The sequence below is a fragment of the Cucurbita maxima genome, unplaced genomic scaffold (assembly GCF_002738345.1).
Source record: "Cucurbita maxima cultivar Rimu unplaced genomic scaffold, Cmax_1.0 Cma_Scf00054, whole genome shotgun sequence".
Classification (NCBI taxonomy): Eukaryota; Viridiplantae; Streptophyta; class Magnoliopsida; order Cucurbitales; family Cucurbitaceae; genus Cucurbita; species Cucurbita maxima.
The window spans coordinates 285650-298627 of record NW_019272070.1 but is presented as its reverse complement, the minus strand read 5'-3'; the positions used below and the strand labels follow the sequence as shown (position 1 = coordinate 298627).

Genomic DNA, 12978 nt, shown 5'->3' with positions numbered 1-12978 from the left:
AACCGAGAACGACCAAGGTAACTCATCAGGCTATAGTAGTGTGAATAGTGTCACCAGTATGTCCACTACCTTTTCCACTCTGGCACCGTACATTTGAGACTCTACTCCAGTTCTTGAACCATGGAGCTATGCGTCGATGATTAGGGTAGTGCGACATGTGCCCCAACCTAATAGAAATGCTTAGGGGGTCTCTTGAATAGGAGTCTTGTATTGTAAACTCATCCTAAAGCGAGGAAGCGTGAGACCACGTAGGTTGACCTAGTAGCAGATCAGCACAAGGGGGATCACTTCTCCCATGACTTTATGGTCCCGTATGAGAGTTTTTCAACTAACCTTCATGAATTATGTTCGATACAGATCCAGTCATATTGTCTCACAGCTTATACATGTTAGGATATGGAGCTTGATGCTAGTAAAAGATCTAGAAGAGATTTTAGATTTTTTGTAAGGATTTGGTAGAGATATATTTGGTAGATTATATTTCATAGGTGGCTAAATCGGTTACAAACGGAAACTATATATATCCCATTAGGAGGTGCTCTCAATATGTACTCTTCTTCATTGTCTGTGTTATCTCTTGGTGTACAGAAGTCAACAATAAAATCTTTAGCCAATATTCTTCCTTGAATTTTCTCTCTCTCTTGTTCTTTGTATTCATCTTGATCGAGTGTGTACGTTGTTGTGCTATTCTAACAATTGGTATCAGAGCGAGACGAGACTCACCACGATCTGTGAAGATGGAAAGTTCAAAGATTGGAATTGAGAAGTTCGATGGATCCAATTTCAATTTTTAAAAGATGTAGATTGAAGATTATTTATTCTAGAAAGATCTTCACGAACCCTTGTTAGAAGTGAAGCCGAATACCATGACCACGGAGCAATGGAAGCTCAAGGATCGTCCGGCCTTTAGGTTTGTCCAATTGACGCAGTCCAGAAACGTGACGTTCAAAATCATTAAGGAGAAGACAACGTCAGATTTGTTGAAGGGTTTGTCGACTATGGCATGAACAAGTTAATTGATAAAACCAAATTCAATGTCAATTGAAACGTTCCTTCCAAGCACATCATATATCTTCCTCCATCTGCTAGTTAAGCATGCAAACTCGGATTTCTCGATAATGGTCCTAACCGATCACATCAAAGGTAACTCTTTTTGTTCTTAAGTCATTTTTTTAAATTCATTTTTAAGGAAATGTATCAATTTCTCCTATTATTCACTCACTTCATCTAAGAATATTTAACGTTCATCATAAAACATAAATTTTAAAATACTCTCATGGATTTACGTGTTCGAACCTTATTCTAACCTATGTTTAAGAAAATAAATACAACTATCTTATGCATGTGTCATGGTCTTGAATTGCAACCTCGTTGTCAGTCGTACAAGAGTGTCTTGCCTTTACCTAAAATAGAAATAGCACGTGGCTTCATTATTTTAATAAATACTTACTAAGTGACCTCACTATTGAGGTTAGATGTAAGCACATACAATCACGAGGGAGACCTATTATATCAGTCTATATTTCCTTGTGCGACTATCCTAAATGGGTAGTTGGATGTTTATATGTTATTCTACACATGGTCCACACGTGCAAGTATGAACCCACCAATCGGTTCGCACATTTGCTGGGCCCCTTTCATGGTTGAACGAGCATTCTCTTGAGTTGTTGATGTCGGACACCCGTTAGGGGTATAATAACCGTCGCAACATTATGATAAAAATAATGGTCGTTTTACTGCCTTATAGCATACGCGTCCGTATTATCATCAAATAGCGGTATTTCCCAATGCATGAACGCACAATAATGCATGAGGCCCCAACATTTTTCTTTCATTATCATGCAAAACAACCATTTCCATTTTCCTCCATATCATATCATTTTCATCGTAGCTTTCCATACATGAATTGAGGTTGTGCATTATATCGACACATCTTGTCGTATATCATTCATATCATGCATCATGTCATATGATACATATATTATATCATCAACATATCATGTAACATCATGTATCATATCGCCAAATGTGTTATACCATAACATTTATCATATCATCAATGCATCACATCATAACTAGTGTCATAACATTCATGTATCATCTCATAGTCACGTCGTATCAAGCTTATCATTTTGTAAATACATCATAGTCATATCGTTTCATACGTTGTATTCCCCGCCTAAATCTCTCGTGGCTTTATGAGAGTTTTTCTCTCTCCTCCCAAACGTCTCCAACAATGTTTTCATCGTCGTTTATTTCAAGATCTGGTTGTCCTGCACCCTTGATTATTCCCTCCTCACACTCACGACGTCATAGTAACTTAAACATCTGGTAAACGTTGGTTTCTAACGTTTATTACTTCTTCACGAATTACCCTTCACCGACGATGGTTTTTCACGTGTTTAAATCGATCCTTCCATACCGTGTACTAACTAATGAAATGTTATGGGTTGTTGATAGGTCTCACTCAAGCTGCATTGTTGGGGTTCTTTGATTAGTTAGGATACTATTCTCCTCTTAAGTTATGTTGATTGTTGTGTGGCACATGATTTATGTGGGGAAAATTAGGAATTCTACTCACTAATCCTTATTCATAAACTTGACTCATAGGCGTCCACATATGAATTACTATCTGGCATTGATTTAAGAGTTTCTCCTAAATGAAAGTTGTATAATTTAGAGACTCTTACTGAGAAATTGGGGTCCACATAAGAACATTATACGTTGATCGTCTGATAAGCCACTTCAGAGCCTAACCACTTAGTCTACTAGGCCACACGAAACCACCTGATTGACTTGTTGAGTGCCAAGTTAGGGCCATGAGTATGCCTAACCGTTGTGTTTTTCACTATTTCAAGCTGCTAGAGAGTTCAGTAGACAAGCCGTATATGATAGATAGCAAGTCATACATACGAACCTAGAGTGAATACTATAACATAAATGATAGATAACAAGCCATACATACGAAACGCAGTAAAAAGGGTTAAACATAACACCCTAGGACTTCTATACATAGAAAGTCGAGCTCTAAAGAGTTGACAACCATACAATGGTAAACCGAGAAGAACCAAATGATAAGAGTTAAGTAAAGAGTTTATAGATTCAAGAACTCAAGATGAGTATACTCGACATAAGAGAATATTTTGATATGTACCAAGCTCGGAGAAAATCTTGGTAACCCAAGAATAAGGAAGGGTAATGTAGTTAATCCAAATAATATGACCCCGTTTATAGGCCACGAAATGGTATGATGATGCTACTATTGAGGGTATAGGTAAGCATTGATGAGATAACTCTACATGGTAATTAGCAAACGAACCCTCATAATTAATTTATATGATATGATTGATAAGCTCGAGAGAGGGTCGTCAGTTGAGTTCTAAGAAAGGGATAAACATGTTAGAGTGGATTAAGAGGTTAATAAGGCTAATTATGATAACAAGGGATCCAAGTTATCCAAAGAACTTAATGAAAGGTGATTAGAGAACAAAAGTCAATGATATCAGAATATCCAAAAGAGGCCTAATAATCTCTTAAGTTCAGCCTAGTTCAATTAGCTAGACTAGTCTTACCCATAATATATACGAAAATCAAGAATCTAGGTTGCCATCATTGATGACCTATAGTTGGCCTTATCAGGTAAGTACGAGAAGATTGCTTAATTATAAGTTTATAATCAAGCTACTTACTCTGTATATTTATATACTCATTTGTGTTATTCATTCTTATTTATAGATGGTACCCAAAATATTGGTGGACAAAGATGGAGGGAGGAAACTAGTGACTATAAAATCAGATAGACTTGTGTCCTTGAGTTTTCGCTCTCTTAAACACAAACGTTCTTTAAACACAAACTAGGTGACGAAAATGGGAGCCTTTCAGCTCGTACTACTCACACTCCTAGATCTTCACGGCACCTCCTCCACCATAGTGTGAGCTGGGAGCAGCTCCAAAAAACGAGGCCTACTTCCAAATTCTCTTTCAACAACACCACGAAAAAAGTCAACTATGGTAGCCCACTGATCTGATCATAAATAAAATCCACTTGAGTTCTAATCCATCGCATATAATCTAACAAAAAAAAAAAAAATTAATATAGGCATTTAATAAATTAATAACTTAAAAAAAAATATAATGGATTTAAAATCGAGATATTTGAACTTCGACTCTATTTATAAATTTGATTGGTCCACATTTAATTTAATTAAACTGTTGTAAATGTAAATGTAAATGTAAATGAAATGAAAGAGATCCGTTGGAGAAGCAGAGAGATGAGTGTAGAAGGGTCCGAAGATGTAAGTGGTGAACAAAGTTTGTATATTAATAGCAATTGGCAGCTCAAACTCAGACATCCTCCCTTTTCTCCTACCGCCCATCCTCCGCCTCCGGTTAATTCTCTTCTGTACCCGCTATTTCTTCAATTTTCTCTCGCCGCCGATCTCGTTTTCTTCTTCATTTCCAACCGGAATGTCATACGCCTACCTTTTCAAGTACATCATCATTGGTGATACTGGTACGCGTTGGTGTTGATGCTTTTTCGTTTTCGATCTGACTCCTGAATTGTGTCGCTTTGGTTATGGGTTGGTTTGTGCTTAATCTGTTTGTCTAATTTGATGATATGAACGCTGCTCTGCTTGGTTTCCTTTTTGATTTCGGACTTACTGTGTTCAGCTTTGAATTGGATGTTGTTTTCTGTTCGTCGATTGATTGTGAGGTTTGAAGCTTAATTGTGCTGTATTCTCCAGGAGTTGGAAAATCATGTCTTCTTCTCCAGTTTACCGATAAGAGATTTCAGCCTGTTCATGACTTGACTATTGGTGTAGAGTTTGGGGCGAGGATGATCACCATCCACAGCAAACCAATCAAGTTGCAAATTTGGGATACGGTTAGTTATCTCTCTTTCTTTCTTTCTTTCTTTTTTTGGGAGTTTCTTGTTTCAAATCTTTAGATATTTAACTGTGCCACTTGGCTACTGAATTGAATGAGCTCTGTTCTGGTTTATGGATAGTATTTTACCTTTTCTTGGATCCATTTCAAGGAAAATAATCTGTAATTATACTAGAGACAAGCGGGTGATCTACTGCTATAAGCTTAATCTTAGTTCGAGTAAAAGGCGAAAACAATAACTAATAGAACCGGGAAGCCTCCATTCATGCTTACTATATATAATCTATACTATTTAGTTTACCATTGTAACATGGCTTTGAATCTGAAAAGTTATCTATAAGTTATACAACACTTACATATGCTCTTAGCTCAAGTGCTCTGCTTAAACTTAGAGCGCATACACATAACATAGTACACTTATTCTATTGCTTAATGATAGTTATTCAAAATTACTATCTGCTCTGTGTGTAATAATGATGATCATTATTGAATCAACGTCATGTATTGTTCATTTCTATTATACATATATAACATAAGTATGGTACAAATGTTCGTTCCTTGACTCTTTCGATTTAGATTTGTCCTTTTGTTTCTTATTAATTTCATCGAGTTTTTCTGAGTCTGAAGTTTCCCAAAAAAATTGCAGGCTGGTCAAGAATCTTTCAGGTCTATTACAAGGTCCTACTATAGAGGGGCTGCTGGTGCCTTGCTTGTTTACGATATCACCAGGTCTTTTTACCTCTTGGTTCCCTTCTAACTTAATACTACTTTTGAGTTTTGATGTAGGGATGTTTCTGTACTTCTGTTATTTGTGTTTGATGTCTTATGCAGCCGCTGGGTTGTGACCGATAGTGTGTTTAACCAAGCTGATTAAGGTCATTACGTTTAGGAGTTGGAGCTAGTCAGTTGGTTTGCTTCAGTTAGATCTTTATAAGTATAAATATTCATTGTTTAGGTTGTATGCAATTCATTCCTGATTAAATAAAGTTCAATTCCCTGAGGCTACGAACCTATACCAAGATTGGTACAATAGCTGTTAGAAGATTTCTAAGTCTTTTGGTATCGGAGTTGTTGCCTTGTGTAGCTGTTGGGTTGCGATAGTTGCTATGTTTAACCTAGCTGGTCCAAGTTGTTAAGTTTTAGCCACTGGAGTTAGCTGGTTAGTTGGGCTTCAATTTGCTGCTTTATTAGTCTAAATATTCATTGTTTTGGTTGTATGAAATTCATTCCCCTCTGCTACACCAATTTTCTAGTGAATAAGTAAGGGAGGCTTTTGAAATTCATCCCCCAAATGGGTCTATTGTATGTGGAACTATTGTTTGAAAGATATTTCAGAAACTTGGAGAGGATACTCCTATTCCTTTTGCAATTCATTATTGTTCTTTTCCTGGGGACCTATCATTCAATCAATTAAACCAGTCATATTGAAGTTGAATGACAATTCATGTTGGCATGAGAATTTGTAAAATCCATGATAGACAGACAGCGAGTCACCCAGAAGTATAGCCATGTAGAAAAAGGGAAGAAGGGGGACTGAGTGATGTAGGTACTTGAGGATTGGCAGGCGTGTGTTATGATTATGTGGCCATATATTATGGTTAGTATACTTTTTGAGTATGTTGAAGGTTGCTTATGGCAAAGAGGAGGCTATCCTTTTGCATTTTTCTCAATTGTATATCCTTCGGTCATAGTGGAGAGGAGGGGAGCGCTTGAAACTCCCCTGCCATTGCCAAAAGAGTTAATAGATAGTTTCAGGCCTATTGATCCCTGAGTCACCAAGAAACCTCGTACTTCATGAAAGTAAACAAGACTTGGCCAGAAAGATTTATTGGTTAGTGGGACTGACCATTGTGTTAGAAGGTTGTGGATGTAATCTAGTAGAATTTTGGGCGAACAGCATAAAGTTTAAATGTGAATGCTCGAATTTTCTTGGATTAGTTGTGGTTTATTTTTGTCTTGCATAGTTGTAGGTTTGTGCGAAGGGAATAACTTGAGCAAGACCGTAGTTGTTAAAATAATGCGGTCAGCCAGGCCTGACAGCAGCTCTAAACTGTTCCACGTGATTCTGCCTTCTAGTTTAACTTGATTGCCTGCATAAGCTGAAATGGGGCCTCATCATCATGCCCCTAAATTTCCTGAGTCAATGAGGACATCGAACTTAAGGTTATGTTGGCTATCATATTTTTCAGGAGGGAGACTTTTAATCACCTGGCTAGCTGGCTTGAAGATGCAAGACAACATGCTAATGCAAACATGACAATAATGCTTATTGGAAACAAGTGTGATCTTGCACACAGAAGGGCTGTCAGCACTGAGGAAGGGGAGCAGTTTGCAAAGGAACATGGTCTAATTTTTATGGAGGCCTCTGCTAAAACTGCTCAAAATGTTGAGGAGGTAATAGAATAGTCATAAATTGCCTTCCAAAAAGTTCAAAATTAGACGCTGTTCATCTATAAGCTAAGAATTACATAAAGATACAATATTCATCTTTTTGATATGTTGTAAACAGTTCTCCGTCTCACAATTTTCGTGATGATCAATAATTTTTACAGGCATTCATACAAACTGCTGCAACAATATATAAGAAGATCCAGGATGGAGTATTTGATGTATCTAATGAGGTATGAAGCTTGCCTTTTAACTTGCTGCTAAATGTGTACGGAAATGTTTTAGTTTTACCATTGCATTTTCTCTTCCATCATGGTGATCAAAGTGCATCTGATTTCATAGGTTGTTTTGAGCTTAGGGGGTCTTGAATTTACTTTTGACTGTGCTACTTGAAGTGGTGTTTCACCGTTAGTCAAAAGTTATTTAGCTGCTTGAATTGAACAGTGTTTGGCCAGTGGCGTTTAGCGACTGCCATAAGTGACAGAATTTAGATTCGAGTCTCTAGTCTCTTAGAATTTTGTTTTTACAACGGATGAATAGCGATGAGAATGAATGATATTAGTGATGCTATGTTCCATCTTATGTGCAGTCATATGGGATAAAGGTTGGATATGGTGGAATCCCAGGGCCATCAGGAAGCAGAGATGGTACTACAGCTCAATCTGGGGGTTGTTGCGGTTAAATCTTGCTGCTCAAAAAACTAGTACAAATTTCCACGTTCTCTTTAAATTCCTTTGTTAATTATGAGTGTCAGAAAACGCCCCCTCCCCCTCAAAAAAGGGCACCATAATAGGTTATCAGGTGTTTGTATAATGGCCCCAAGGGGTGGCTCCGTTGGCAGGGGCTTGGGGTCTCTGGTTATACCAGCTTAATGATCCAAAACTCAAGCCTTCGGGTGAGCTTAATACCAAAAACCCTTGATGTCGCCCGGATTCTGGCCTTGGGCGGGCATCGGTGCCCTTGGGTATAGAGGAACGAAGTTCTAACTCCCAGTTATCCAGAAGAAGTATTTGTGTAATCATTAGACGTGTTGTGTTTTTGTTAATTATGTCTTGATCATATTTGATTGTAAAGGTAAACTCGTATCAATGCATGTCATTTGTGGCAAAATTGCGTCCTCTTTGATTGTTTAGTATATAATTGGTACCTGAACATCTAAGATACCCAGCAGAAAGATGAACAAACTCATAATATAAGTCAACTCACATATTGACTTCGTTATCTTAAACCATCCAAGTTCAAACTATAAGTCAAAACATCCCGAAAAGACGTTCTTTTTCATATCAAGGATTGGATTTTCTTAATAATCTCAGTGGCTCAATCACTGGTAATCTAAAAACAGTACAATAAGGGACCAGAATATGAATAAACTTCCATTTCTTCTTCATAGGGGAACAGATACAAGGCATCATCCAAACTCAAAACAAACTAGAGATTCAAAATCCTTCACCTAATGGCTAAAAGGTCCAATCAGAAGCTATAAAATGAACCAGGCTGTATAAATTCCCCCATACAGTGGTTAAAGGCATCTTAATTTATCATCACCAATCGTTTGTTGATATTTTTTGTTTATCTAATCTTTGTTCTACTGTATTCTCGTAGCATCTACCATGAGAAAATCATAAGAATATGAGTTCAAAAATTCTATAACCAACCTTTGGGTCTTGGGCTTCTTGGTAAGTTTGAACTCGAGCCTTCGAAAGGTATATCTGAACATCTCGAATCTTTTATTAGAACACTTATTGAGGGTAGAAATTGACAGATCTTAGTAATGAAGAACTTGTACACTGCTAATAGCTACCAATAGTCCCTGCAAGAACACAAGCCATCAAGGAAGTGATGAAATCTATTGGTATCTCTTACAATGATTTCTCTTCCCAAGACTTTCGAAGCAAACTTGAATGCTGAATGGCAGTCACCACAGATTCTAATGTTCTTCTTGATCCTAATGGTGAATCCAGGAGGAGTTTTCAATACTGAAAATGCTAATGCTAGCTTCTCACTATGATATTGCAGCTTTACTTCTCTGTCCTGCTGGTCCATGAAGAAAAGCACATGGCTTGTGTCTGGTACATACCCAATCTCTTTAATCTTTCCACTTATTTTCTCCCACATCTTCTGGATTTCTTCTCTCATTGGATGTGATTCATCATTTGCCACGAACATATGAACTCCGTTCTCAATTTCAACCCAACTGCAGGCAGGTTCTTTCTTAACTCCACTCTCTTTCATCATCTTTCTTACATTAGCTGCATCATTCAATCTACCAGCAGAAGCATAAATATTAGACAATAGTACATGAGGACCTGAGTCATGAGGGTCAAGCTCGAAAATCCGTTCGGCAGCATAAGCACCCAAATCCATGTTCTTATGCATCCTGCAAGCACCAAGCAAGGCTCCCCAGACAGCTGCGGTAGGTTCGATAGGCATTTCCTTTATGAACTTGTTGGCTTCATCAAGTCGACCTGCTCGACCTAATAGATCAACGACTGTCACATGGTGTGAAACCTGTGGTTCGATCTCGTATTTCTTCATTAGTTCGAAATAATATTGCCCTTCATCTAGAAGCCCTGAATGGCTACAAGCAGTAAGAACAGAGAGGAAAGTAATTTCATTAGGTTGAACTTTGGCCTTTAGCATCTCCTCAAATAGCTGTAAAGCTTCAGCTCCCAATCCATGTTGTGCATATCCAGATATAATCGAGTTCCACGAAACGACGTCCTGTTTAACCAACCTCTGGAAGACCTTCTTTGCATCCTTGATGCTGCCTGATTTGGCATACATGTCAATGAGAGTGTTTCCAATATAGGCAACCGGTTGTCCCCCAGATTTTATAACATGGGCATGAACCCATTTGCCTTGCTCGAAAGATCCAGAGCTAGCACAAGCAGTAAAAACACTAGAATATGTAAAATGCGTAGGTTCGAAATTCTGCCTAAGCATCTGCCTAAACAGTTTCATCACATGCTCCCCTTCACCCTTCCGAGCATGACCAGCAATCAGAGCATTCCAAGACACCACATTTTTCGCAGCCAGCCCGTTAAAAATCGCTTCGGCTTCTTGCATATGCCCCCACCTAGCATACATATCGAGCAATGAACTTCCCACATGAACATTCATATTAAAGCCATATTTGAGAGAAAATGCATGAAGTTGCCTGCCATGCTCATCACTAGGGCTAGCTCCAGAAGCCTTCAACAAGCTAGACAAAGTGAACTCATTGGGTTGGAAGCCCTGGTGGAACATCTGAGGGAACAAACCAAGAGCTTCAAACGCTCGCCCACTCTGAGAATAGCCACTAATCAACACGGTCCAACTAACCATGTCTCTTGTAGGCATTTTATCAAACAGGTTGTGTGCCTCCTCAAGACTACCACATTTGGCGTACATATTTAAGATAGAATTCTGAATTACCAGATCATTCTCAAACGTAGAGCCCTGGATGTGGGAGTGGATGACTCTGCCCAGCTTGAGCTTGCGCAAATGGGTACATTTGTTCAGCATTTTACTATAAAGCGTTCGTTCGGGTTCCAATTTACCATGATTTATAAGGTCCAGAACATAGAGCCCAGTGGAACTAGTGGAAGTTTCAGAAGAAGAAATGTGGGTCTTGCGAAGAAGGTCTTCGTCTTGGAGGACACCGGTAAAAGGGACGGCGGCAGCGGCGGCGTTCCAGTCTCGGCCTTCCGCCGAATCCGACTCTGTCAAGGAACAAGGAGGCGAACCAGTGCCGTAGTTTGCGGCGGAGAAGAAACATTTGAATGGTTTGAGTTTAGGAAGATCAGAAAGCACTAAATTCTGGAGAGAAGAAGGAGAAATTGGTGCAATTTTCATAATCAGGAAACTGTAAGAAGTGCAAATCAACTCACCATAACTGTAACGAAACAACCCGACCAATCTTATTCATTAGATTCATAGGAACTTATATACACAAATAACCAGAGAAGACGGTCTCATAAATGTCCCATTCTATAAATAATTTCAGTTATGACCGCCCAAGTTTGGACCGAGTTGAATTTAGTTGAATCACTTTTTTTTAATATTCAATCGATTATCCAAATTATAAATTTTTTAGATTGAAATTCGGATATTCAAATTTTTATTTTTAATAAAAAACAAATATTAGTTTAGAAAATATTTATTTTTTATTTTAAATATTTAATTAAAATTTGCGGCAATTTCATAGTTAAATTTATTTTTAAGAATGGTGGGAGAATAAATAATATATAAAATTAATAATAATATAAACGACATACGTAATCTTGAGTTTTAATATAATAGATAATATTATATTACAAATAAAATAATCAAAATTGTTATTAATTATTAAAAAATGAATAATAATGAATTTGTATTACATAAATCCAACAATCTACCACTTACACTAAAGCTAGTCAAACATGTATATTAGGGCATACTCGATACTCGATTGATTAGCTTTTTAAATAGTTTGATAAACTTGATAATTCACTTAAAGTTAGCCATAGAAAAACATTATTTCAAAATACTAAGTGCGGAAAAAATATATGTCAAGATACTCGGCCGTATTAAGGTTCTAATTTACTTACAAAGAAGAAAAACAATTGATCATTATATTTATAGATTACTCTATTTAGTGACTGAGCTTATCCAATAATTGTATCTCAAAATAGGTAAGACACATTCTTATTGTTAAACGATCATATCTATATAGTAAAATAATTTACTTGTTTGTTACCATGGATCATGAGAATCTAGATTTACTGGTTTGTTTCCTGGATCAAGATAATATATGATTTTTTGGTTCTGGTTTGTTTTCATGAATCAAAAGAATCTAGATTCACTGGTTTGTTACCGTGGATTAGAGAATCAACCTGGATCAAGGCCCAGTACATTTATAAATACATGTTGTGACCCATATAGGCGACCGTGTTATTCAACTAATATGTTATCAGAGCCAAGGTTTATTCATTAACAATGTCTATCCTATCTTCCTCATCCATCATCTCCAACACGGTCTCAACTACCATGACGTCGACCTTTGGCCCAATCACTCTCCGTTACAATCCGTCTCACCAAAAACAGGTTCATCATATGGCGCGCCCAGCTCCTCCCCTACCTTCGGAGTACAAAGCTTTTGGGCTACCTCGATGGCACCATTGCCACACCTGCCAAGCTGATCCCTTTCTCAACCGCTATTAGTGCTGACCTGATTTCTAATCCGGCCTATGATCGGTGGTATGATCAGGATCAACAGGTCCTTAGCGGTCTTCTCTTCTCCATGTCTGAGGAGATTCTTCACGATGTAGTTGTCGCTACTACGTCCAAGTAGGCGTGAGATACCTTGCAGTAGATGTTTTCATCGTCAACTCATGCTCGCACTGTTCAGATTCGTGTTGAGCTCACCACATCCAAGAAACGCAATCAGTAAGCAGCACGTCCTACACGATTCAACAAATTTTACTTCTTTGAGTAAATCAAGCTTCAACATATTAATGAGAGGAAGTGTGTATGAAAAAAAAGTAAGTATTTCTAAAACACTAACACATTTATAGATTAATTTATGGACTTTTCGTTATTAAATAAGAGCGTACTTATAAATGGTGCAATTCTAGTGGAAGAGTCATGGTATGAATAGAGTCGGAAGTTAGGTAATTTTAAGCAATACATTTTCGTTGAGATTGAAAGGTAAATTAAAAAATGATGCAATAGTCGAAAATAAAT

At 37.6% G+C, this 12978-nt stretch overlaps 2 protein-coding genes across 3 annotated transcripts; one reads left to right on the top strand and one right to left on the bottom strand.

The window, feature by feature from the left end:
* The first annotated feature begins 4252 nt into the window (after window positions 1-4252).
* LOC111471671 (ras-related protein RABB1c-like) lies at window positions 4253-8385 on the top strand. The gene is made up of 7 exons (XM_023117395.1): window positions 4253-4338; window positions 4418-4513; window positions 4746-4885; window positions 5534-5616; window positions 7077-7281; window positions 7440-7508; window positions 7865-8385. The coding sequence occupies exons 1-7, from the start codon at window positions 4272-4274 to the stop codon at window positions 7955-7957; spliced, it is 753 nt and encodes a 250-aa protein (XP_022973163.1). The 5' UTR covers window positions 4253-4271; the 3' UTR covers window positions 7958-8385.
* On the bottom strand, window positions 7222-11276 carry LOC111471639 (pentatricopeptide repeat-containing protein At3g24000, mitochondrial). 2 transcript variants are annotated; one of them, XR_002715225.1, is made up of 2 exons: window positions 8931-11276; window positions 7222-7304 (listed from the first exon to the last, which is right to left on the bottom strand). XR_002715225.1 is itself a non-coding variant. In XM_023117347.1 (1 exon), exon 1 carries the CDS (start codon window positions 11107-11109, stop codon window positions 9073-9075), a length of 2037 nt encoding a protein of 678 aa, XP_022973115.1. In that variant the 5' UTR covers window positions 11110-11276; the 3' UTR covers window positions 8629-9072. The 2 variants fall into 2 exon arrangements, 1 of the variants encoding a protein (XP_022973115.1); XM_023117347.1 differs by lacking the exon at window positions 7222-7304 and having other exon boundaries at window positions 8629-11276.
* Between the last annotated feature and the right edge of the window lie 1702 nt (window positions 11277-12978).

Excerpts from the sequence above, each read along its gene's own strand:
- LOC111471639 (XM_023117347.1), bottom strand. The coding sequence starts at position 11,109 with ATGAAAATTGCACCAATTTCTCCTTCTTCTCTCCAGAATTTAGTGCTT.
- LOC111471671 (XM_023117395.1), top strand. The coding sequence starts at position 4,272 with ATGAGTGTAGAAGGGTCCGAAGATGTAAGTGGTGAACAAAGTTTGTAT. Across the intron at positions 4,886-5,533 it reads AGTTGCAAATTTGGGATACG|GCTGGTCAAGAATCTTTCAG; the intron begins GTTAGTTATCTC and ends AAAAAATTGCAG. Across the intron at positions 5,617-7,076 it reads CTTGTTTACGATATCACCAG|GAGGGAGACTTTTAATCACC; the intron begins GTCTTTTTACCT and ends CATATTTTTCAG.